Source organism: Pseudonaja textilis, chromosome 17, assembly GCF_049901715.1.
Source record: "Pseudonaja textilis isolate UNSWEBS1 chromosome 17, rPseTex1.2, whole genome shotgun sequence".
Taxonomy (NCBI): Eukaryota; Metazoa; Chordata; class Lepidosauria; order Squamata; family Elapidae; genus Pseudonaja; species Pseudonaja textilis.
The window spans coordinates 3,684,392-3,708,673 of NC_142006.1; the positions used below are offsets into that span (position 1 = coordinate 3,684,392).

The following is a 24,282-nucleotide window of genomic DNA, read 5'->3' on the forward strand; positions in this document are numbered from 1 at the left end:
GACACATTTCCTGCTGTAACACAACGTTGCGGATGATCTTCATTCTCGGTTTTATGTCCACCCCCCTGATTCTGTTGGAAAAGAAATAAGGAATTGATGGATATGTTTCTCCTTTGTTAATCTTTTTTTTTTTTTTCCCCTTTAGGGGGTTCCCTTTTCTCTGGACGATTTTCTGTTTGACTTGCTTGCTTGGATTGACGCGTGGACATCCTGAAGGTAATTTTGCACCTTTTGGGGGGTATCCATCTTCACATCTTCTGGGGAAGGGTGTCTGGTTAGCCTCCGTGCTGCCAAATCCAGAATTGGAAACTTGGGGGGCGGGGGGGGGGGGGAAATTTGGAGGAAGGATTGAAGTCAACCGCTCATTCTGAGTAAAAAGCAGAGACAATATTGGTTCAGGTGTTGGGCTGAAGCAAGGGTCTTCAAACTTGACAGCTTTAAGACTTGTGGACTTCTCCCAGAATTCCTCTTCCAGTCATGTTAGCGCAGAAATTCTGGGAGTTGAAGTCCACTAGTCTTAAGCTTGCCAAGTTGGAAGACCCTTGTGATAGATGATAGATGGATGAGGAGATGATAAACAGACAGAGAGATGATCAGGGGTCTTCAAATGTGACAGCTTTAAGACTTGTGGACTTCAACTCCCAGAATTCCTCCTCCAGTCATGTTAGCACAGGAATTCTGGGAGTTGAAGTCCACCAGTCTTAAACTTGCCAAGTTTGAAGACCCTTGGACTCTGGAGAGATTCAACTTGAGGTTCATCCTTGTTGTCTTTCTCTTATGGAGAATATAATGGAGAAGGCTCTCCATGGAAGTCCATTTTGCTAAACAGATGGGAGAGTTTAGTTTAATTTAGTTTATTGTCATTACACATTGTACAACAAAATTAAATACCATCTTCAGTGTACTATACAGTAGAATTCAATAGAGTTACTGCCCTGGGATAAAAGGTGTTTTTCAGCCTATTTGTTCTTGTTTTTATTGTTCGGTACCGTCTGCTAGATGGAAATAGTTTAAAAAAAAGGGTGCCCAGGATGAGATGGATCTTTGAGGATGTTTTGAACTTTCTTAAGGCAGCGGGAGCTATAAAGCTCTCCCAAAGAGGGGAGATTCAACCTGGAATTAAGGAGAAATATTCTGACAGTGAGAACAATCAACCGATGGAACAGAAGTTGCCTTCAGAAGTTGTGGGAGCTTCATCCCTGGAAGCTTTCAAGAAGAGGCTGGACTGACACCTGGTGTAGGGTCTCCTGCTGGGGTAGGGGGTTGGACTAAATGGACCTACAAGGTCCTTTCTGACTCTGATTATCTGTTCTCTGGACGATGGAGAATCTCCTTAGACGTTAAGCCTTGCCAAGATTTTCCACTCGGCCAACCGCAGCACCCGATGTGTTTGGTCCATGGCATTTTTGGTCCATGGCATTTCCCTGGAGGACGGGTAGCGTAACAAGGAAACAATTTGGCTCGGCTGTCTTTCAAAGGTCATTCCGTGGGCCCAGATGGAAACAGAGAATAAAAATCCCCACACGCACGACGAGACCAGCTTTCATTAGCTGGTTTTTTCCCCCGCTCTGGAACAACTCCTGAGAAGGATGAGAAGGGCGAGCTTGTGTCCTTCAAAGGTTTCCAACCCCTGGAAACAGTCAACTGGAGGGCAAACACTAGAATCCAGTGTGAACGTGGCTGGAGTTTGCATCAATTTAATTCCTTTTTTCCCCTCCTTCCTTATTCTGTATGACCCATTCAGACGCCTTCACCTTTTATGCTAAGTTCTGAATTTCTCAATCCTTCATATATTAAGTCACTAGCTCGATACCCATGCTTTGCTACGAAACTGTGTGGTCGGGCTTAGTTTTTGGGGAGGAAAATAAGGGGGGAAAATTCTGCCTCTGCCTGCCAGCATCCATTGGTATTCATCTGACTAGCATCCTGTCAGCGTGTGAGAAAGTTGAAGGCTGTCTGGAAGCTGAAAGAGGATTTGCTGTGTGAGCAAGAAGGAGACAGCAAGGAGCCTGGGCGTGGCTTAGCTCCGCTGTTCTGTACTAAAGCTGCTTGGTGCTGTGAAACTAAAATGGAAACCGAAACTCCTCTCCTCTGCTTTTGTTTTGCATTTGGAAGAGATTTTTTTTTCGGGTGGGGAGGGGGAGTAGAACTCCTTAGCATCTGTTGTGGTTAGCTGGCAGCAGGTGCAGGCGGCTGAGGAGAGTGAGGACTCAGTTGAGGCCAGGACCATTAGGTATTCATCACTGCTGCCTTCGGAGATTGTGGGGGCTGGCAGCAGCGATGAGGAGGTTCCCGAGGAGCCTGTGCCAAGTGCGCGTGCACGGAGGATTTCTCATAGGAGAGAGCAATTACAGCAGCACAGGAGACTTGGGAGTAAGGCTGCAAGGTCATGGCCCCTCCCTTGGAAAAGCCTTCTTTGCAGACAGCAAAGAAGCTCTGAAGCTCAACTCGTGGACATTTTAGTTCGTGTTCAGAGAATCTGGTAAATTAGTTGTTATCTCTGGAGTTTTGGCAGCCTTGACAAACAACTTGGCAAGGCTCTTTCTTGTTGGACCTAGTCAGTTGGAAGCAGCCTTTTATCTGTGAAGAAACAGAATTTGTGGATTAAACCTTAAAAGGCGGGGGCCGCTGCCTTTGTCTTGTGTTTGCTCTCTTGGAACCTGGTTGGGTAAGAACAGCATCGGAGCGTAATAATAATAATAATAATAATAATAATAATAATAATAATAATAATAATAATAATAATAATAATAATATATGGAATAGTAATGCTCTGATGGTCATTTTGAAAAATCCTTTCTTAGTAAGCACCTAGGAGCCAAGAGGAAGATAAGTGCCAAATGTCAAGTTTGTAGGCTTTACGATTCTGGAGATTTTGTGATGATGCGCGAGTGGTCTTTCGCTTTTATATATAGAGAGATGACCCGTTCAGACGCCTTCGCTTTTAATGCAAAGTTCTGAATTTCTCTATCCTTCATATATTAAGTCATGGACACCCATAAGCCTACGGCCATCCTACCCTGAACACGCCCTGTTCTATTCTAATTCCCAAAATCGCAGCATCCACAGCTCTCTAGAAGCAAGGAGTTCCACTGGCCGAAGGGGACTAAAGCTACATTCTCTGTCCACCTGGACTTGCATCCACAAGTCTTCAAGGGCAGCAAACGGGACCTCTCATCCTCCCTTGCGAGAACCCTTGCAGGAGACATCGGGATAGGACATGATGACGAGCTGGCCAGGACTGTGCGCTAAATAGACCACGGGGCCAAAGATGCTGGAAGGACTCTTGAGAAACTCAACATGTAAGAGCGGGAAATTCTGCATAGCTGGAATTTTGCAGTAATTGGTTGTTTAGGCTTAATGGTGAACGAACTCTTGAGACAGGACCTTGGCAGCAACACCAACCCCTTGAGATCTTCCACCTTTTAAGGATGCTCACAAGGGGCCGTTAAGCTACAACCGCAGCTGCTGGGTTAGAAAGCCATGTCACTTCAACATCTGTTTATTGGCAACCACCCCGTTTCTCCTAAAATAGCCAAATCTCCTTCCCTCGAAGTGATTTCCATTGGCTTCAACGGGAAGCAGAGGGAGTTGGGTAGTCCCCAAACTTCCGGAGATGGAGGTTGTTGCTTTGGGTAGGTTGGAAGGGGTAGGTCCTTTAAGAGAGGCCCTTCCTTGAATGTTGAACTTGGGTTCTGAGTTTCCATCTCATGGTGGTTGGCTGATTATTCAGACTTGTGGAACTCCCAACACTTCCTGGCTGGTGCAGCTGAGTCAAGCCAAGGCGGGCAAAGAGTCCTCCAGAAGTCACATGGATTCTCCAGCCCCATATGCCGAACCTGTGTTCCAGGACGGTGAGTGAAGAGGACGCCACGAAGAAGAGGAAGGGGCCAAGCTATTCCCCAAAGCACCAGAAGGCAGGACAAGAAGCAACGGATGGAAACTAATCCAGGAGAGAAGCAACTTAGAACTAAGGAGAAATTTCCTGACAGGGAGGACAAGTAACAAGTGGAACAACTTGCCACCAGAAAGTGTGGGTGCTCCAATACTGGAGGTTTTTAAGAGCCATTTGTTGTGTTATTCTGTTTTCTGATTCTGGTTGGTGTCATCTGCCTAGAGGCTTAGATGCTCTTTGAAATCAAGCTCTACGATTGGTGATGTATAGAAATAGAATAGAATAGAAATAGGATAGGATAGGATTGGATAGGATAGGATAGGATAGGATAGGACAGGACAGGACAGGACAGGACAGAATAGAATAGAATTTAATAGAATAGAGTAGAATAGAACAGAATAGAGCTGGAAGGGACCTTGAAGGACTTCTAGTCCAGCCCCTTGCCCAAGCAGGAGATCCTATACCATTTCAGACAAGTAGCCATCCAGTCTCTTCTTAAAAACCTCCAGTGATGAAGCACCCACCATTTCTGGTGGCAGGTAGTTCCACTGGTTAATTGTCCTCCCAGTTAGGAAGTTTCTCCTTAATTCCATGTTGCTTCTCTCCTTGATGAGTTTCCATCCATTTCTCTTTCTTTCTTTCTTTCTTTCTTTCTTTCTTTCTTTCTTTCTTTCTTTCTTTCTTTCTTTCTTTCTTTCTTTCTTTCTTTCTTCCTTCCTTCCTTCCTTCCTTCCTTCCTTCCTTCCTTCCTCCCTCCCTCCCTCCCTCCCTCCCTTCTCTCCTTCTTTCCTTCTTTCCTTCCTTCCTTGTTCCAGAATCATAGGGCTCCAAGAGATCTCAGAGGTTATCTATTCCAACCCCCTGCTGAAGCAGGAGACCCCATACCATCTCAAACAAGTGGCTGTCCAGTCTTTCCTTAAAAACCGCCAGTGAAGTTTCTCCTCAATTCCAGGTTGCTTCTGATGTCGGAATCCTAAATATTTCACAACCAGACATTGGAATCAGTGAGGGTTTGAGAATCCTTGAGAAGCTGACCGAGATGTTCTCGCCCGGGCAAAATCTAAATTAGCAGAACCTTGAAAAAAATAATAATAATCCAAGGCTGATTTCTGTAAAGACCCTCCCAGAGCCTGGTGGGAAGAAGATTTTTCCTCCCCAAAACAGACCCACCTGAGCAGAAGAGTCTTCCAAGGTTAAATCATCGCTTGTTCTACCTCAGTCGCTGGGAGTCAGGCAGCATAAAATTGAATAAATTATTATTATGGTAATTCTGTCCAACCTAGAAAATAATAGACTGAATATTTTCACACTCCTTTGCTTTGACTTTGGAATACGTCTGTTGATTGTTCTCCCTCTTCTCGGCTGAGAAGTTTGGAAGGAGAAGAAAGCTGGTAACGCACACAATTATTGCTTCTAAACGATGGGTGGGAAAATCTACTTGTCTTTCTGCGATTTGTAATATCACAACAGGCATGCCAAAAATTTGAGATTTTGACTCCCGTTGGCTGGAGGAGATGAAAACCATCAGTTCTCTTGTAGTTGGCTGTCCTTGTAGTTGGCCGTCCTTCTCATTCATTCTTGTTTCTTTCTTTTTCCCCAAGGAAGGGGAGAAATTCGGGAGATAGTATCAGAGGGAAGGGCGACAAAGGTTCCATATCCTGAATTATTTTGCCAGACTCTTTAAAAATTCCCTCGTGTGAATTTTTAGTTTCACTTCATCACCACACTGCTGCTGGCTAAGGCCAGCTCTATTAATAGGTAGCCAGCAAGGATGATTCTTGGTTATGGTTTTGGGTTGCCACGTCGGAACCGTGGATGAAGGAAGCAACATTTGTCTATGGAGATTCTCAATCATCCAGGTCATGGTTGTCCCAATGGTGCTTTTTTTCAAAAGGCAACTGGACTTTTGTTTTTCCTTGAGTGGATTGAAAGGGTGTGCCAGAACTGAACAAGCTTCTGGGATGAGAAGAGAAACGTCTTCAAGGGTAGTCAGAACCTGAGGAAGCTTCTGTGATGAGAAGCAAAACATCTTCGAGGGTTGTCAGAACCTGAAGAAGCTTCTGTGATGAGAAGCGAAACATCTTCAAGAATAGTCAGAACCTGAAGAAGCTTCCGTGATGAGAAGCGAAACATCTTCAAGGGTAGTCAGAACCTGAAGAAGCTTCTGTGATGAGAAGCAAAACATCTTCTACAGTAGTCAGAACTTGAAGAAGCTTCTGTGATGAGAAGCGAAACATCTTCAAGGGTAGTCAGAACCTGAAGAAGCTTCTGTGATGAGAAGCGAAACATCTTCATGGGTAGTCAGAACCTGAAGAAGCTTCTTGGAAGAAAAGTGAAACATCTTCAACAGTGGTGGGATTCAAACATTTTTACCAGTGGTTCTACAAGAGTGTGCTTTGTGTGCGTGCAGTGTTCAAAACACAATATCAAGCACTACAGCTTACCTTCTAGGGCAGTGGTGGCTAACCTTTTTGGGCTTCTGTGCCAAAAATTGCACATGTGTGTGCTCGCGTGCCAGCACCAAGAACACAATGCGTGCGCCTCCCCATGCCCCTTGTGCATGTGAACGCAATCCCCTCCCACCGCCCCATTCCCTGCACTGCACAAATTATGCGCCTCCCAGCTGATTTGGGGGCTTTTTCAGCTTCCTAGAGGCTTGAGGGAAGCCTCTGCAGCTTTTGGAGGCCAAAAAAATGGGCCCCGTTTTGTCACTTCCGGTATTTCCAAAGATACAGGAAGTGATGAAACAGGCCTTCCAAAGGCTGCAGAGGCTTCCTTTGAGCCTCTGGGAGGCCGAGAAAGGCCCAAAAATCAGCTGGGAGGCATGCGCGTGCACAGTGAAGTAAGTTTGCCTGGGGCTCGCGTGCCTGCACAAATGGCTCTGTGTGTCACCTGTGGCACACATATCATAGGTTCACCATCACGGTTCTAGGGCATCTCCGGTAAGTAAAACAGCTGAGGCGTGGGAATCCACCATGCCGTGTGAATCAGCTGAGCTGAAAAAATGCAGAAATATAGGACAGGAGTGAGTGGATGGGGGCAGGTGATCGTTGGAGCTACCAGTTTGGGAGAACCTGTCCAAACCGGCAGCATCCCATCACTGGCCTTCAAGGAAAAAACCCCAGTCCAGCTGCCTTTTTTTAAAAAGCACCTTTTGGAGAAACAATATTTGGTTTTAGTATCTAGCAAACAAAATCCACTTCTTTCAGGGGATGAGAAGAGGGAGGGAAACTTGACTTGCTCCAAACCTTCTTTCAAATAAGTGGACGGTTGTCTTTATAACTCATCCTTTCTTCCTTCTTCTAGATGTGGACGTCCTTCAGAGGTTGGGCCTGGTGGGACCAAGGACCTCCAACTTGTCGCACTCTGTTCCTCAGGGAGTCGTCCCCTTCAGGTTGGGAGTCATCCTCACCCAGCAGGCACGCATCGAAGTGCCCTCCAGCTCGGTTATTCCTGTCTCTGTTGGCCCAGACTTGACTCTTGTGTTGAGCGTGTGTTCCCTCCGTGTCAACAGCGCTTTTTTATTCACCGTCAAGAGCAAAAGGAAGAAATTGCAATTGGGGGTTCAGTTTCTGCCCGGCAAGTTGGTTGTCTACGTAGGTCACAAGCGCTCCGTCTATTTCGATTACAACGTCCACGACGGGCGGTGGCACAACTTGGCGATCGATATCCGAAGCAGGACAGTCACCTTGGTGACTGCTTGCGGGAAAGAAAAGGTGCACGCAGATTTGTATAATAAAAAAGAGAAGACCTTGGACCCGGAAGGCTCTTTCCTCTTGGGAAGACTCAATCAACGCTCGGCCCAGTTTGAAGGTGCTCTCTGCCAGTTCGATATTTATCTTTCCACCAAGGCAGCTCACGACTACTGTAAGTATCTGAAGAAACAATGCAGACAATTGGATGCCTTTCGACTGGACCTCCTCCCATTTTCCCCGTTGCTGTCCAAAGAACCTAGAACTTCTGAAATGACCCCAAAACAGGTGGACCTCGCAATGATGGGCTTGATGAACCTGACCACTATGAACCCACCCTTGACGGTCTTTAAAACCCCCACTTCTCGAAGGGATAGGAGGTTGCAGGGAGCATCTACCACTGTTCGAGCTCCTAAAGCACCACCAACCATGAAGGTGAGGTCCACCGTGGCTTTGTCTCCCTCTCAGACAATCACAGAAGCGTCGCAACGCATCCGTAATCTCCAACAGAATGCCACCGTGGCACATCCGACTTCCAGAACAGCTCACCGGACAACCGCCAGAGTTTTAGGTGGGTCTTCCACTGTGGAGAAACCTCTTTGGTCAACCCGTCCAGATGTTCTGGCCTTCCCAAACTCAACTGTGAACTTTGGCGTGGTTCCAGATAAGAAAGAGATTAGGAAAATGTCCAAAAAGCCGAGTAGCCAAGGACCAACCATCAGGTCCTCTCGCATGCCAAGCACCACAAAGCCGATGATGAAGAGCAGAAGGAACTCCTCCAGTAACCATTCTCCAGTCCCCACAAAGGAGAAGTTGGAAAAGGTCACCGATGGTCCTGCACCAAAGGAGGTCATGATCAAACCAGCAACGAAGAAATCCAGTCCTACCGTGGCTACTCTCTTCTACACCAAACCAGCACTTGGAGGGCCTTATCCTGTTTATGAAACACATGGACAAAATTCAGATTACATCACTCTGGCTGCTGTAGATGGCTTTCAGGACTTCAACCCCATGGGTCCCACCTTATTTCCGTTTGTTATTGGCCTTCCTGGGTGGAAAGGAGATCCAGGACCCCCGGTAAGTCCATTTTCTTTCCATTATCGCTTGTGCCCAGTAGGCTGCTGGCTGTGAGTTTTGTAACCTCAACCCAGAGGTGACTCAGTGGCTAAGATGTTGAGCTTGTTGATCCGATAGGTCGGCAGTTCAGTGGTTCAAATCCCTAGCGCCGCGTCATGGAGTGAGCTCCCATTCCTTGTCCCAGCTTCTGCCGACCTAGCAGTTCGAAAGCATGTCAAAAATACAAGTAGAAAAATAGGGACCACTTTGGTGGGAAGGGAACAGTGTTCCATGCGCCTTTGAAGGCGTTTAGTTGTGTCGGCCACATGACCACAGAGACGTCTTTGGACAGTGCTGGCTCTTCGGCTTTGTGATGGAAATGAGCACCCTAGAGCCAGAAATGATGAGCACGTAGGTGTGCGGGGAACTTTTACCTTTACCTAATCTCAACCCATTTGGAGAGCACCAGGATGAGGAAAACTTTGGTGACAACCTTTCAATATGTCATGCAAACCCGTTTATCTTCTTGCCATTCTTCTTTGGGCTGCCTTCTAGCCCTGGTCTTTCCTCTTGAAAGCCACATACCAGCCTTCTTAAAAAGCATAGATAGCTTGAGGGACCCAACGGTGCTTTTTTCAAGAAGCGACTGGACTTCCTTTGTTTTTGCTTGAAGAGGTTTTGCTTCTCATCCAAGAAGCTTCCTCAGTTTTGATGGAAGCTTCTTGGATGAGCAGCAGAACATCTTCAAGAAACACCCACCCACCCCCGAGAAAGTCCAGTTGCCTCTTGAAAAAGCCCCTTTGGGACAACCATGACTTGGATGATGGAGAGCCTCCATAGATATTTCCTTCAGCTGTTTATTGTTACGCCGGGACCGATAATAATTTGCCTCTCCCCTTTGGGAGAACCATGACCTGGAGGACTGAGAATCTCCACAGACGTCGCTCGAGGGACTCCTCCAACCCAACTTGAACTAAGTGAGTCAATTTGGAAACTGTCTCCATTGATTTGTGAAGGTTGGTTTGGCTCCCGATGCGAAGTGGAGCTGTGAGGGGGGTGGTGGAATAGAAACGCCTGACCCTTGGCGTATGAGTCATGCATGGGGTTTTGGACATGAATGATGCTGATTTCTCCAGCCTCCTGTGGAACATCTCGAGTGTCAGCTTAGCCAGCCTTCCCATAGCGTTGACCTCTTGGCTATGAAGGGAGCTCAGTGGTGAAGGAGTGATTAGCCGTTGCTTTGGAGTCAGCTTCTTTGACCTCTGCGATATGACTAATCAGGAAGACTCTCTCGGTCTTTCTGTAAGCGCTTTGTTGGATGGAGAGCAGGAAGAGTTCTTGAGAAACCGAACCGCCTAACATTTATTCAGCCAGACAAGACAGTTTTTCAGGATGGAAACCGCTGATAATGAATTGTTCCCTGGGCTGACTAAGAGCTCTGGAATGATGGCCTCCACGCTCTTCCACAAGCATAATCAGAGGAACAACTCTTTCCCAATCTTGCCTTGCTGTATCTCGTCTTGTTCTGACCAAGGCTTCTCCAGACCGTAATTAAGCACACGCTTAGTTAAAACGACTCTGGTTTTATTTCAACACTGGGAATTACGTTCGTTCCCAGCCCGTCATGAGTCCCAAACAGTCCCTCGAGATAAGCACCCACCTTTCTCCCCTTTGAATGGCTGCCAACAACTAAGGTGCCAAATTAACTGTAAAAAACCCAACCGAAGTACAAAGTCCACACAGAGCTTCAAGGTTGAATCCAAACAGCGTGAACGACTTTGCTTCCTGCAAAGGTTTCTCTACCTTTGCGCTTCCTTTATGCCTTAGGGGAGGGGCAACCTCCTCCCAGCCTTACTCCCGAGTTGCCCCTTTTGTTTCAGCTGCTCTTGGCTTCTGGCAGCTCTGTGCATACGCGGACTGGGAACAGGCTCCCCTTGTTCCTCTGCCACGCTGCTGCCAGACTCTGGAGGCTGTGGAATCAGCACCCCACTCCCAGATGGTCCTGGCCCCATCCCTGCATGGGACACAGGATCCTCGCCCGACTCCCAGACTGGTCCCCGTTCTTTCCCACCGTCCGATTCCGCTGCTGCCTGCACCACCTGCCAGCGAACCACAACACATCTTGCTTTGGTCAAGGTGAGGATGGCGGCTTCTCCACGGTGCTGGATTTTCTGGCTTGTTTTGTGAAAGCAGGAGTTTGCTGAGTGGAGGAAGGGAATCTTTTGAGAAGCAAAGGGGGAGAATTAAAAAAAGAGCCAACCAAATCAAACGGGATTTTCGCTGTTGAGCTTTTGACCTTCCAGATGTGGCTGAAAGCCGCAGTATACTTCCTCTTTGGCTCCTGCTGCAACTTGTAGCTTATCCACTTCTGGAAGCCTGCAGCGGTTTTTAGAAAGTGCAATGGAGTTATGGCCCCTCTTAAAAACCATCACAATTTCTTTCTTCCGCAATCTCTTTGAAACGAATCGGTTGGATCCGAAGCTGATAAATCGAGGAGAAATTCACCTCCGTCTTCTCTTAAACCATCCAAAGGGAAACTTAATAGGACTTCGAAAATGACCCTCAGTCCCCAAATTGAGACTCTTGCTTAGATATCACGCTAAACCATCAGGTGGTTTATTTGGTTAGGGCAGTGGTGGGATTCAAAAATTTTTTTCCTACTGGTTCTGTGGGTGTGGCTTGGTGGGCGTGGCAGGGAAGGATACTGCAAAATCTTCCTCCCCTCCCCACCCCACCAACCTGCTTTCCAGCTCTGTTCTCCTGGGCAGGGCAACCAAAGGAGACCCAGCCGATCAGCTGGGACTCAACGGGAGGCAGAGAAGAGACGGGGTTGGCGGGTTCAGTCAGAGGCAGGATTGGCCGGTTCTCCAAACTACTCATCCGCATCCGCAACTTCTGGAGGCAAGTTGTCCCACTGGTGAATTGTTCTAACTGTCAGGAAATTCCTCCTTAGTTCTAAGTTGCTTCTCTCCTTGATGAGTTTCCATCCGTTGCTTCTTGTCCTGCCCTCAGGTGCTTTGGAGAATAGCTTGACTCCTTCTTCTTTGGGGCAGCCCCTGAGATACTGGAACCCTGCTGTCATGTCACAAGAACAGGGATTGGAATTTCAAACCTGAACATGCGAGGAAAAATTGTATTCTGCTTCTGGGTCCGAAGCTGAACGGCCGAAAGGGCTGGGTTTTTTTATGGCTGGTCCATCAATGGCAGTCAATTATATTCCCGCTCAAAAATAGGAACACGGAGTCACTGGCTGCAAAACAAACATTTATGGATCCGTCACTGTTCCAAACCAGCAAAACGGCTTTAAATTCCTGCAACTCACAGGAGGCAGATTTGAGCCTTGGCTGCTTGTCATCACAATAGTCAGCAGCCTGGGCCATTGCGGAGGCATCCAGCAAACGGAAGAACGGATCCTTGGACCCAATTGGAGTCCAAGCGTTTAGGAAATAGATGGGATGACAGACAAACAAAACTTCTTCGGTCTGTGTGGGCCTGTGGAGCGGATAGCAGAATTCAAACCCTCTTAGGACGATGAGAATAGAGCCGGAAGGGACCTTGGAGGTCTTCTAGTCCAGCCCCCTGCTCAAGCAGGAGAACCTGTATTATTTCAGACAGGTGGCTGTCCACTCTCTTCTTAAAAAACTCCAGGGATGGGGCATCCACAACTTCTGGTGGCAAGCTGTTCCACCGGTTAATTGTCCTTACCGTAGGAAGTTTCTCCTTAGTTCCAGGTTGCTTCTCTCCTTGGCTAGTTTCCATCCATTTCTGTCCTTCCTTCCTTCCTTCCTTCCTTCCTTCCTTCCTTCCTTCCTTCCTTCCTTCCTTCCTTCCTTCTCTCCCTCCCTCCCTCCCTCCCTCCTTCCTTCCTTCCTTCCTTCCTTCCTTCCTTCCTTCCTTCCTTCCTTCCTTCTCTCCCTTCCTCCCTTCCTTCCTTCCTTCCTTCCTTCCTTCCTTCTCTCCCTTCCTTCCTTCCTTCCTTCCTTCCTTCCTTCCTGGATTGCAAGGGACCTCAGAGGTCTTCTAGTCTAACCCCCTGTTTTTTGTGTTGCCTTCTGGTCAGTGGTGGGATTCCTTTTTTTTTTTTACTACCGGTTCTGTGGGCGTGGTTTAGTGGGCGTGGCTTGGCGGGCGTGGCACGGGAAGGATACCGTAAAACCGCCATTCCCTCCCCAGTCCTGGGGGAAGGTTAGTCATCCCCCAGGAGTGGGGGAGGGAATGGAGATATGACAGTGCCCTTCCCCTGCCACGCACCACTGGATATAAGTACGTTGTATAATATCAAGATTTATTCTTTTTCCTATGGACTATCCTGTATGAAAAAAGAGAAAAATGGGCGTAACTAGGATGTATAACATCACGGCTATTTTTAAAAGGTGCTGATACAACCAGCATATCGTCGTAGCAAAATTGAAATGGCGATGTAAAACAAAGGAAAATGCACAATGAAAGTTGGTTTGTTTTTTTTTTAAAGGAAAGAAATGTACTTCATAGAAAATTAATAACATGTATTTTTTTTTTTAAAAAAAAAGAAATTTTGGGGGCTCAACGATGATCGTCAGACGAGGATTAGCTGTACTGGTTTAGCTAAGCCCATTTGTGGATTTTGGCCTTTCTGTGCCCACCTGCTCGCTTGAAAAATGTCAACCCCATTTAGAATTAAGTTCCGCTTTTGGTAAAAGTTTGCACACTCTCTGCGGAGATGTCCGAGTCAGCTTCCAAGCATTCTTGAGTCTTCTGGTCTCTCTCACTCAGCCTCTTCTCTTACAAAGGAAAGGGAAAAAAAAAAAACACAGCCTCATCATTCAAAAAGGAGCTACTTGGTCATCAATCTTCCAAGAGGCACCTTCGTTTATTCTCCCCGCCGAGGCTGCCAAAAAAGTAGAGAGAGAAAAATCCAAGAATAATTAAAGCTTAAGTGGAGTTGGATGTCCTCCTGCAGCTGGGGAGCCGAAATCTGAAGAATTTAACCTCGTACATCCGTAACCCTTCAGAAGGGTCAATTTTTATTTTATTTTTTTAAAGCTAGCCTTAAACTGCTCCCCAAACCGTACACCATAAAATAGCTGGGAGATCACGTCACTGAGAGGAGGATTATCCTCCAGCAGGGCAAATCTTGAAAGGGGTCAGCTCTGCACATTTTCCTGTCTGCTTTTTCAAGCAAAGGGGTGGGGACCGGAGAGCAATATATACAATGCAGAAGTCCAAGGTTCGCTCGGAGCGAGGAAAAGTTGTGTGGTGGTGCCACGCAGTGATTGTCAGACGCAAATGTCGGGGTGTTGGCACGATAAAGTAATTTTAGGACGTGTGGGTCCCTTCCTGAGGAGTCTATGTCTAGTCTAATGAAGAAAAGGACTAGATCAATGGTGGGATTCAATTTTTTTTTTTTTGCTACCGGTTCTGTGGGTGTGGCTTGGTAGGCGTGGCGTGGCGTGGCGGGCGTGGCAGGGGAAGGATATACTGCAAAATCCCCCATCCCTCCCCACCCCACTAACCTGCTTTCCAGCTCCGTTCTCCTGTGCAGGGCAACCAAAGGAGACCCAGCCGATCAGCTGGGACTCAACGGGAGGCAGAGAAGAGATCGGGTTGGCGGGGGCCCATTAGAGGCGGTATTGGCCAGTTCTCTGAACTACTGAACGTTTCCACTACTGGTTCTGCAGAACCGGTCAGATCCAGCTGAATATCCCCTCTGGACTAAATAGCTGTCTTCCAATATTTGAGGGGCTGTCACGGAGAAGAGAGAGAGGGAGAGAGAGATTGAGAGAGAGAGGGAGAGAATGATAGACAGACAGACAGACAGAAAGATAAAGATAAATAGAAAGAAAGAAACTTGCAAAAGTCGTAAATGTGAAAAACGGTCCTAAAGTCACATTTTTTTCAGTGCCACTGTAATGTCACTAAATGAATGGCTAGGACTAAGTCTATGTTTAGTTTGACAAGGACCTTGATAAGTGTAATTATGGGAAGATGTGTCTTTTTTTAAACTCTAAGCAACTTGTATTTTTTTCCTTCCTTCCTTCCTTCCTTCCTTCCTTCCTTCCTTCCTTCCTTCCTTCCTTCCTTCCTTCCTTCCTTCCTTCCTCCCTCCCTCCCTCCCTCCCTCCCTCCCTCCTTATCTTCCTCATTCCCATCTTCCTCCTTCCCTCCTTCCTTTCTTCCTCCCTCCCTCTCCCTGTCTTCCTCATTCCCATATCCTCTTTCCTTTCCTTTCCTTTCCTTTCCTTTCCTTTCCTTTCCTTTCCTTTCCTTTCCTTTCCTTTCCTTTCCTTTCCTTTCCTTTCCTTTCCTTCCTTCCCTTCCTTCCTTCCCTTTCCCTTTCCCTTTCCCTTTCCCTTTCCCTTTCCTTTCCTTTTCCCTTCCCTTCCTTCCCTTCCCTTCCCTTCCCTTCCCTTCCTTTCCTTTCCTCTCCTCTCCTCTCTCCTCTCCTCTCCTCTCCTCTCCTCCTCTCCTCTCCTTTCCTTTCCTTTCCTTTCTTTCCTTTCTTTTCCTTTCCTTTTTAGGGTCCCCCTGGTTTACCTGGGATCCTGGGCCTTCCTGGCAAGCGAGGACCACGGGTAAGTCCAAGCTCCCTGGGAAATGGAGGGGAGGAAGGGGCGGTGGGACAGGAATGGACAAGCCATGGGGTTTCTCATGTGCCCATCAGCCTGCATGGGCTGAGTTTACCAGCTTCCAGGAGATGAATGATGATAGCTCAAGGTTGCTGCAAGCTCACCAGGTCTTCATTCAGACTTTGCCTCTTTTTCTTTAGGGACCTTCTGGCCCTCATGGTAATCCTGGCCGCCCTGGACCACCTGGTGCGAAGGTAAGGGAGAAAACATCTATGTGCATATGTGTAACGAAGAGCAAATTTTGACGTGGGGGGATCGCAAAGGTGATTTTTCAGGAGGTAACTGGACTTCCTTGTTTGTTTTCTTTTGAAGACATTTTGCTTCTCATCCAAGAAACTTCTTCAGCTCTTGACTGGATGGTGGAGAATGGAAGGATTCATCCTCCTTGCAGACAGCTGGTCATTTGCATCCTTTGACAGGGTCGTTGAGGCCACTTGGAGGTTTATCTCAGGGTCTTTTGAGTAGTGCAAATGGGTGTGGGGCCTTCTTGAAACGGTTGAGAGGGCTGTGTTGTAGATTGTGTTGGGTCTTTCAACAGTTTCAAGAAGGCTCCACACCCATTTGCGTCACTCAGGTGTCCCCGAGGACACAGATAAACCTCAACGACCCTCTCAAAGGATGCCAACAACCAGCTGTCTGCAAGGAGGATAAATCCTTCCCTTCCCCACCATCTAGTCAGAGCTGAAGAAGCTTCTTGGACAAGAAGTGAAACATCTTCAAAAAAAGTCCAATTGCCTCTTGTAAAAAAAAAAGCACCTTTGGGACAACCACGACCTGAATAACTGAGAATAGATGGATAGAAGTGTGGCGTTATTCTCTACACACCCTCCTTCTCTGTTTCCATAAGACACTTTTGAGGAGGACAGGACAAGAGAAGAACCGTCTAGCTATGGATTTGGCCAGTTCCTCCATTTCTGGAAGTTCTTAAAAAGGTTGGCGCAAGACAGCAAAGTCCATGACTTTCCCCTGCACTTTGGACAGGATTGGTCTAGATGACCCTCAGGGGCATGTCCGATTCTAGGATTTCTTTCCAAACAGCTGAGCAGCCGCCTCCTGCCAATTAAGTAGAAGGTTTTGCAAATTTGGGACAGAGGGCATGGACCGAGCCGTGTTCGTTCTAATTGCTTTCCTTCCTGTTCCGTTCCCAGCCTTTTCTTCCTCTCCCTCTAACTATATAATGTCTTTAGTTTGCTTGATGATTTTTGGAAAAAAAAAAAAAGGAAGAAAGAAAAAAAAGAAAGGTTTCCACTCATCTGAATGAATTAGGCACTAGAGAGATATGTTGGCAGTCAAAAAAAATAAAAAAAGGCAGCATTTTTAAAGGTACAGTCACAACCTCTGAAGAAGGAAGACCATTACGAAAACAAAAAGGAAAAAAAATAAAAATAATAATAATCCCCCAACTTTCTAAACTCTCCAATTTGAGGACTTCCAGATTTATGCTTTCTCGTGTGGTATTATTATTATTATTATTATTATTATTATTATTATTATTAATTAATTAAAAAAGCATCGTGTCAAAAACCAAAACCTTTCCACATTGCTCCTGGCTCTCTGGCTAGTCCCACCTGGCGTTTGGGATGTAGGTGTGAAACCTGTTGGGGTTTGGATAACGGTCTTAATGGGAAAAGACGGCGAACATGAAAAATAAAGTTATTTTTTTAAACTTTCCACCTTTTTGATCTAGGGGAAAATGGGTGTTTTGCCAACTCTGTGTCACTTGGGGGGCCAAAGGACTGGAAAAAGCCTCATTAAAATGATTTAAAGTGAAAGAGGAGAGGCGTGGAAAGGAAGAGAAAGGCAAGAAGGAAGAATTTAGCCCTTGATCTTTTTTTTTGAAATATAGAACTTGTTCCTGAAGTAGAACGCTTTTGGAAAAATCCAGGCTGGTTGCACAAAACCGGGTTTTATTAGAATGGGTTCCCATGGGTTATCATCCTTAGCAAGAGGTGACGGAAAACACAAGAGTGTGATAGTTACTTGGGGTGCATGCAGGCTGAACGTCCTCCAAAATTGCCACGTTGGGTGAACATCTGGCTACGAAATGGGTTGAACTTCCTAGAATTGTCACTGTTTTGATAATGAGTCATATCTGGGCCTGCTTTGAAAGTTGCACCCAGAAGATTGGTAGGGAAAAGGGTTTTTTTTTTGGGGGGGAGAGGGGATTTGCTTTTTATGACTGTGTTTTAGATCTTGAGAGGTCCTTGGTGCTTTCTGAGTCTTCGCTCCCATTGGCCAGCAAGTGCAAAAGGAATTCCAGACACAAGCAGTACCTTCTTTAATCCGGTTTTGTAGCAGCCAATGCAGCAACAACATAAAAAAAGAATAGAATAGAATAGAAACTAGAATAGAATAGAAATTGGGATAGAAATTGGAATAGAGTAGAATAGAATATAAATTGGAATAGAGTAGAATAGAATAGAAATTGGAATAGAATTTGGAATAGAATAGAATAGAAATTAGAATAGAATAGAAATTGGGATAGAAATTGAAATAGAGTAGAATAGAATAGAAATTGGAATAGAAATTGGAATGGAATGGAATGGAATAGAATAGAATAGAATAGAATAGAATAGAATAGAATAGAATAGAATAGAATAGAATAGAATAGAAATTCTTTATTGGCCAAGTGTGATTGGGCACACAAGGAATTTGTCTTTGGTGCAAATGCTCTCAGTGTATATAAAAGAAAAGATACATTTGTCAAGAGTCAAGAATCATCAGGTACAACACTTAATAGTCCTAGGGTACAATAAGGAATCAAATCATACTAGGAAACAGTCAATAAAAATAGTACGGATACAAGCGACAAGGTTACAGTCATACAGACACAAGTGGGAAGGGATGGGTGATAAGGAGTGATGAGAAGATTAGCGGTAATAGTAGTGCAGACTTTGTAAATAGTTGGACAGTGTGGAGGGAATTATTTGATGGCATTCGGGAAAAACTGTCCTTGTGTCCAGTTGTTCTGGTGTGCAGTGCCCTATAGCGTCATTTTGAGGGTAGGAGTTGAAACAGTTTAAGGTGGACTTTCCAGCTGATGAGTTCAGAATCAGAATAACAGAGTTGGAAGGGATCTTGTAGGTCATCTAGTCAAACCCACAACCCAAGCAGATCCTACACCATTTCTGACAGGTCCAGTCTCTTCTTGAAAGCTTCCAGGGATGAAGCTCACACAATTTCTGAAGGCAACTTGTGTTCCACTGGTTGATTGCTCTCCCTGTCAGAAAATGTCTCCTTATTTCCAGGTTGAATCTCTCCTTGGTCAGTTTCCATCCATTATTTCTTGTCTGGCCTTCAGGTGCTTTGGAAAATAGCTTGACCCTCTCTTCTCTGTGACACTGAGTTGTGGGGAAGGAAAAACTGGATAGTTCAACAGAGCAAGGAAGGTTCACTTTGGGATGCAACCCCCCCTGAGAAAGGAGAAATTGCAGGACCAAAAGTTGTGATTCTTCTGTAGATGCCTTAGAGACCCTTCCTCCAGATCTTCCTTGACTTTCATCCAACTAGACATACCCAATTCCAGCAACCAATCTTCATATGTTTCAGCCTCCAGTCCCCTAATCATCCTTTTGGATCTTCTCTACGCTCTTTCTAGAGACTGGACATCTTTTTCTTTTAACATGGTGGTGACCAAAACCGGATGCCGTATTCCAACGGCAGTCTTCTACTAAGGCATGTTTGGAATACCGCATCCAAGTTTTGGAGGGTCCCCGGAGATCCGTCCGAATCTGGATTGGTTTTGCAAATGCCCTTCCCTCTCCCACGGCTGAACTTTCGCTTGCTGTTCTTGGAGGCACTCCCAGCCATCAATTCGGTACAGCCCTGCCTTTGATAATAGCTGCAGAGTGGAATTATCAGCATGACTTCACTGAACGCTTGGACCAGCTGACCGGTTTCATTCAGAAATTGGACAGTCGCGTCTGGGCTGAATCCCCAGGGTTCCTGGCCATCTTCTGCCAATAATTTCCCCCAGCTAACCAATTCTCTGCTTGGTCTGTGATCGGTGTGTGTGTGTTTGTGCGTGCGTGTGGGACTGCATAAAGAATGAGATGCACTGATAAATAACAATAGCGCTTAGACTTATATACCGCTTTGCAGTGCTCCACAGCCCTCTCTAAGTGGTTTACAAAGCCAGCGTCTTGCTTCCCAACAATCTGGGTCCTAATTTTAACCACCTGGGAAGGATGGAAGGCTGAGTCAACCTTGAGCCGGTCAGGATCGAACTGCTGACAGTGGGCAGAATTAGCCTGCAATGCTGCTTTCTAACCACTGCGCCACCGCGGCTCTTAAAGTAAAACAAAAATCAGAGAATACAGGAAACGGAAGGAGCTACAAAGGAAATATGAAAGCTTTAATGCAGGTATTTCCCCAATTTTACAACAGTTCCTTTCGCGACTGTTCAAAGTTGCAACATTACCAGAAAAAAGTGACTTACGGATGTTTTTCACCCTTAATGACCGTTGCAAGCATCTCCACGGTTATGTGATCAAAATCCAGCCGCTTGGCAACTCTCACACTTATGACGGTGGTGGTGTTCCAGGGCGTTTCCCACGATCCCCTTTTGCACCCTTCTGAGAAGTGAAGTCAACAGGGAAAGCCAAATTCATTTCACAAAAGTCGGTTGACTTGGGTGACTGTAGACAATTTTCTCTAGTGGTTGAAGAAGATCCAGGAAAGGTATTGTTATTTCTGAAGTTAGTAGGTTACACCGAATCGTGGGTTTGTTGCATTCAGAGGAGCCCACTGATTAACTAGACCTTGTATCTTACATCGAATGGTGACCCAAGATAGGTCAAGCATGTGGGCCTCTATAGTAGCTCCAAATGCAAGAGAAGAATGCCTTGGGAAGTAGAAGGCCACCAGAAGACGTGATGACAACTCAGCTGCAGAAGCTATCTCCAGAAAAAGTTGGGAAAAAAGTAGCAGTCACGCACATCTTTTAATCTATTAGGCTTCCCCAAATATATATGTTCTCCAGATATCATGAAGACCAGTTTAGCCTGGTGGCCGAAATCCCAGGCCCCAGCTGCAGAAGACCTGAACTGTAGTTCTGCCTTGAGCAACATAGCCAAATGTGTGAATTTTTCTCTCTACTCGAGGAGTGAGTAGGGAAGGGCAAACCCCTTCGTAGGAAAGTTACTAGAGAATTGCTTGGACCTGACCTTGTAGTTGGCAGGAAAGAGTCTGATTCAAAGACACCCCCCCACAAAAGGGAGTCATCAACAGAACATTGGCACAGCTATAAAGGATCCTACAATTAGATGAACACACGACACTTTGGATCACATGGTCTAAAGTAAACTACAACAATAAAGTTAACTAGTAAAACATGCTTAACTCTATTTAGGCTTGTTGCAGTCTTTATTTCGCCTCTCCACATTGCAGAAGACAACGGCAACCCATTGTTGCCAAGGAAACGTGATCAGTTCTTGAAGTCTCCATGATTTTATTTGATCGGCTTCACTTTTCTTTTTAGCTAAACAAAGAGAGGAAGAGAAAGAAGGAAAAAGAATAATATTCCCAAGTTGGCACTATGCTCAAGACCTGGAAAAATTTCAAAAGCCTATTTGGAAGTTCAAAATTTACATTATGAACCTCTCTGATTATATTATGGGGGTCTAATGCAGGAGATGAGCAAACAGAGCTGGGGGTGGAGTTAAACAAGACACTGGCTTAGAGTCATTGCGTTTCCACAATCTAAGTCCAACCCCTCTTGAATCCCATTGACCCTTATCTGGTGCCAATTGAGCATTGAACTTCAGTTGACTAGATTCTTGCATATAAGCTTGAGCAATACAATCTTCTGAACTGCAACTTCAAGTTTGGTGCTGACATCTATGTTTAAGGTGCTAATATTTCAGTGTAGAGCTGTCTTGGAGGCCAACCGTGGGAAGGAATCCAATTGTAGTCCAATGTTGGCAGAGGAACCTGGCAAACCAACATCCCTGAGCCCAAAATATTGCTTCTCTGATTCTTCCTCCCCTTTGTCTCCTCTTGAGGGAATGAAGACTGGAATGGATGTGATGGTTGACATAAGACAAAAGCTGTGCTCCCTCCTAACCTGAATCCAATCGGTCTTCTGTATGTCTTTAAATGGTCGATTCTTTCCTGTAATGATAAAAAATCTAAGAGATATTCATGCACTCTTCCCAGAAGCCACTGTCGGTCCTACAATTCATTTGCTCAACTTGGGTTTACTAACTGAAGGCCAACATTTTAGAAAATGTCTCCCTCTTGTTCCCTCTTGGAGGTTGGCCTCATCTCTTAGCACTTAGCAATAGCACTTCACTGTGCTTTGCAGCCTTCTCTAAGAGGTTTACAGAGTCCGCATCTTGACCCCCCAACAACCTGGGTCCTCGTTTCGGAAGGATGGAAGGCTGAGTCAACCTTGAGCCGGTCAGGATCAAACTGCTGGCAGTTGGCAGAGTTAGTCTGCGATACTGCATTCTAACAACTGTGCCATCATAGCAGATAAATGGATGGATGAATGGATGGATGGATGGATGGATGGATGGATGGATGGATAGATAGATGATAGACAGATAGATAGATAGACGATAGACAGGTAGATAGACAGACAGATAGATGATAGATAGACAGACAGACGATAGATGATAGACGATAGATAGATAGATAGATAGATAGATGGATGGATAGATAGATAGATAGATAGATAGATAGATAGATAGATAGATAGACAGGTAGATAGACAGACAGATAGATGATAGACAGACAGACAGACAGACAATAGATGATAGACGATAGATAGATAGATAGATAGATAGATAGATAGATAGATAGATAGATAGATAGATAGATAGATAGCAATAACACTTAGACTTATATACCGCTTCACAGAACTTCACAGCCCTCTCTAAGTGGTTGACAGTCACTCAACAATCTGGGTCCTCATATTACCGACCTTGGAAGGACGGAAGGCTGAGTCAACCTTGATCCTGGTGAGATTCAAACTGGAAAATTGCAGGCAGCCGACAGTCCTTAGAAGTCGCCTGCACTACTGTGTTCTAACCTCTGCACTACCATGGCTCATCATTCTTGCTATATTTTGTGTTCTCTTGCAGCGGCGTTAAATTTTGTTCTCTGTTTTCAGGGTCAGAAAGGAGACCCTGGATTATCACCTGGGAAAGCACGGGATGGTCAGAAGGTAAAGTGGCCCTCAGTCTTGTATTAAGTGTGGTAGTTGCATGTTGGTTTTGAGTGTGCTGCGTCCTGAGGATTCGGCATTCCTCTTCCCCGCTTCTCAATGGACTCGGAAATGTCACAAATATTTATGGCAGTTAACTTGATTTACGGGCTGGTGGATGGTTCTCCAATCCTCAGTGGATGTGGAAGAAGACTCTGCTTCTCTTCTGACCTTCTGAATGTGCCAGAAGAGAGGAGAAGGTCCTTGGCAATGGTAGACAAACACCAGATTAACTAGCATTTATAGAGCCATGCGTAAACAGTCTCAAGGGATTAGCCTGGGGTGGGAGAGCTCCTGGAAGCGACCTGACATTAGTTCGTGATGTATTTAATCCTCTGAATGGCAGAGGTTTTTCTGTGATTCCCTTGTACAAAAATATCAAAAGAAGACAGACTTTGAATAGTACAAGACAAAAACAAAAAACCAGCACGCACCAATGCCCAGAAACCATTTTTCTGATGTAATACGGGTTGCAAACTTGTCAAAATTGCATGGGTAGAAGGAGAAGCTATGTTAGCTTTCAATCACAATCCCTCGTTCTCTTATGACCAGGTCCCTGAGATAATCTTTGCGAAGATTTGACGTCTGAAGTTCATTCATGCTTAGATTTCTGGTGGCCGGGTCAAATAAAAACCATCCCTTCTTCTGGTTACAGGGTCACATGGGCTTACCTGGGTTGGCAGGATTTCCTGGATCACCCGGTAGGAAGGTAAGAACTTTTTTATTCTGGGATGGATCCTATTGGGTGCTTCTCCTGGTCTGTACTGGGTATGGACTCCAGTGAAGTTTTGGGCCTCAAACCCAAGAACGATCTGAGACAAGCAGTAATTCTTTAGTAGTCTTGAATGGTAGAGTTTTATCCAGGGGTGGGATTAAAATGTTTTAACAACTGGTTCTGTGGGCATGGCTAGGTGGGTGTGACCATGTGACTGGGTAAGCTGCTTCCTCCTCCTCCTCCTCCTCCTCCTCTCCTTCTCCTTCTCCTTCTCCTTCTTCCTCCTCCTCCTCCTCCTCCTCCTCCTCTTGCCCTACTAGAGGCTGGGAGTTGTAGTTCAGTGACATCAACAAATTTTCGGTTTGGGTAACTTAGAACTATGTCACTTGGAATCAGACCTAAGTATTGCATACAAAATTATACGTAATGTTTTACCTGTAAATGGCTTTTTCTGTTTTCATCAAAATAACATATATGCGAACAATCGCTTTAAACTCAGTGTAAATTGTTCTAAACTTGACTGTAAAAAATACAATTTCTGTAATAGAGTGGCCGAAGTCGGGAATGCCCAGCCTGATTCAATTGTCTCAGCTGCACATTTTCACAGTTTCAGTCACAAGTTGACCTCCATGGACCTTACTTCATACTTAAGGGATCTGTAGAAGGGGCATGCATAAGTGCACTAATGTGCCTATCGTCCCTGTCGTTGTATTTTTACTCTCTTATTCTTGTTCTCGTTTTTGTTTGACAAATTCCAATAAATAAATAAACAGGAGAGTTGGTTGTCCACCCTGTTACAGAAGCTACATTTTTTTTTGGAAATGGTTCATAGGAAGGGGAGAGGTTACTCTCTGTTGTTAGTCATGAAGTCGTGTCTGACCCATTGCAACGTTCCTCCAGGCCTTCCTGTCCTCTACCATCTTCTGGAGTCCATTTAAGCTCACGCCGTCTGCTTCAGGGACTCCATCCAGCCATCCCCTTCTTCTTCTTTCGCCCTCCATCATTCCCAGCATTAGGCTCTTCTCCAGTGAGCCCTCCTTTCTCATGAGACGGCCAAAATATTTGAGGTCACTGTACAGATCCCTAAATTCAAACAGAGAAGGAGAGAGAAT

At 45.6% G+C, this 24,282-nt stretch overlaps 1 protein-coding gene across 1 annotated transcript in view; it reads left to right on the plus strand.

Annotated features, from left to right (window-relative positions):
- COL27A1 (collagen type XXVII alpha 1 chain) overlaps positions 1-24,282 on the plus strand; it is a 145,776-nt gene that overhangs the window by 5,886 nt on the left and 115,608 nt on the right. The window contains exons 2-7 of the mRNA XM_087914728.1: positions 146-216; positions 7,202-8,664; positions 15,141-15,194; positions 15,389-15,442; positions 22,363-22,416; positions 23,111-23,164. Coding sequence (XP_087770854.1) covers positions 146-216; positions 7,202-8,664; positions 15,141-15,194; positions 15,389-15,442; positions 22,363-22,416; positions 23,111-23,164 — 1,750 coding nt within the window. The remainder of the gene's footprint in view (positions 1-145; positions 217-7,201; positions 8,665-15,140; positions 15,195-15,388; positions 15,443-22,362; positions 22,417-23,110; positions 23,165-24,282) is intronic.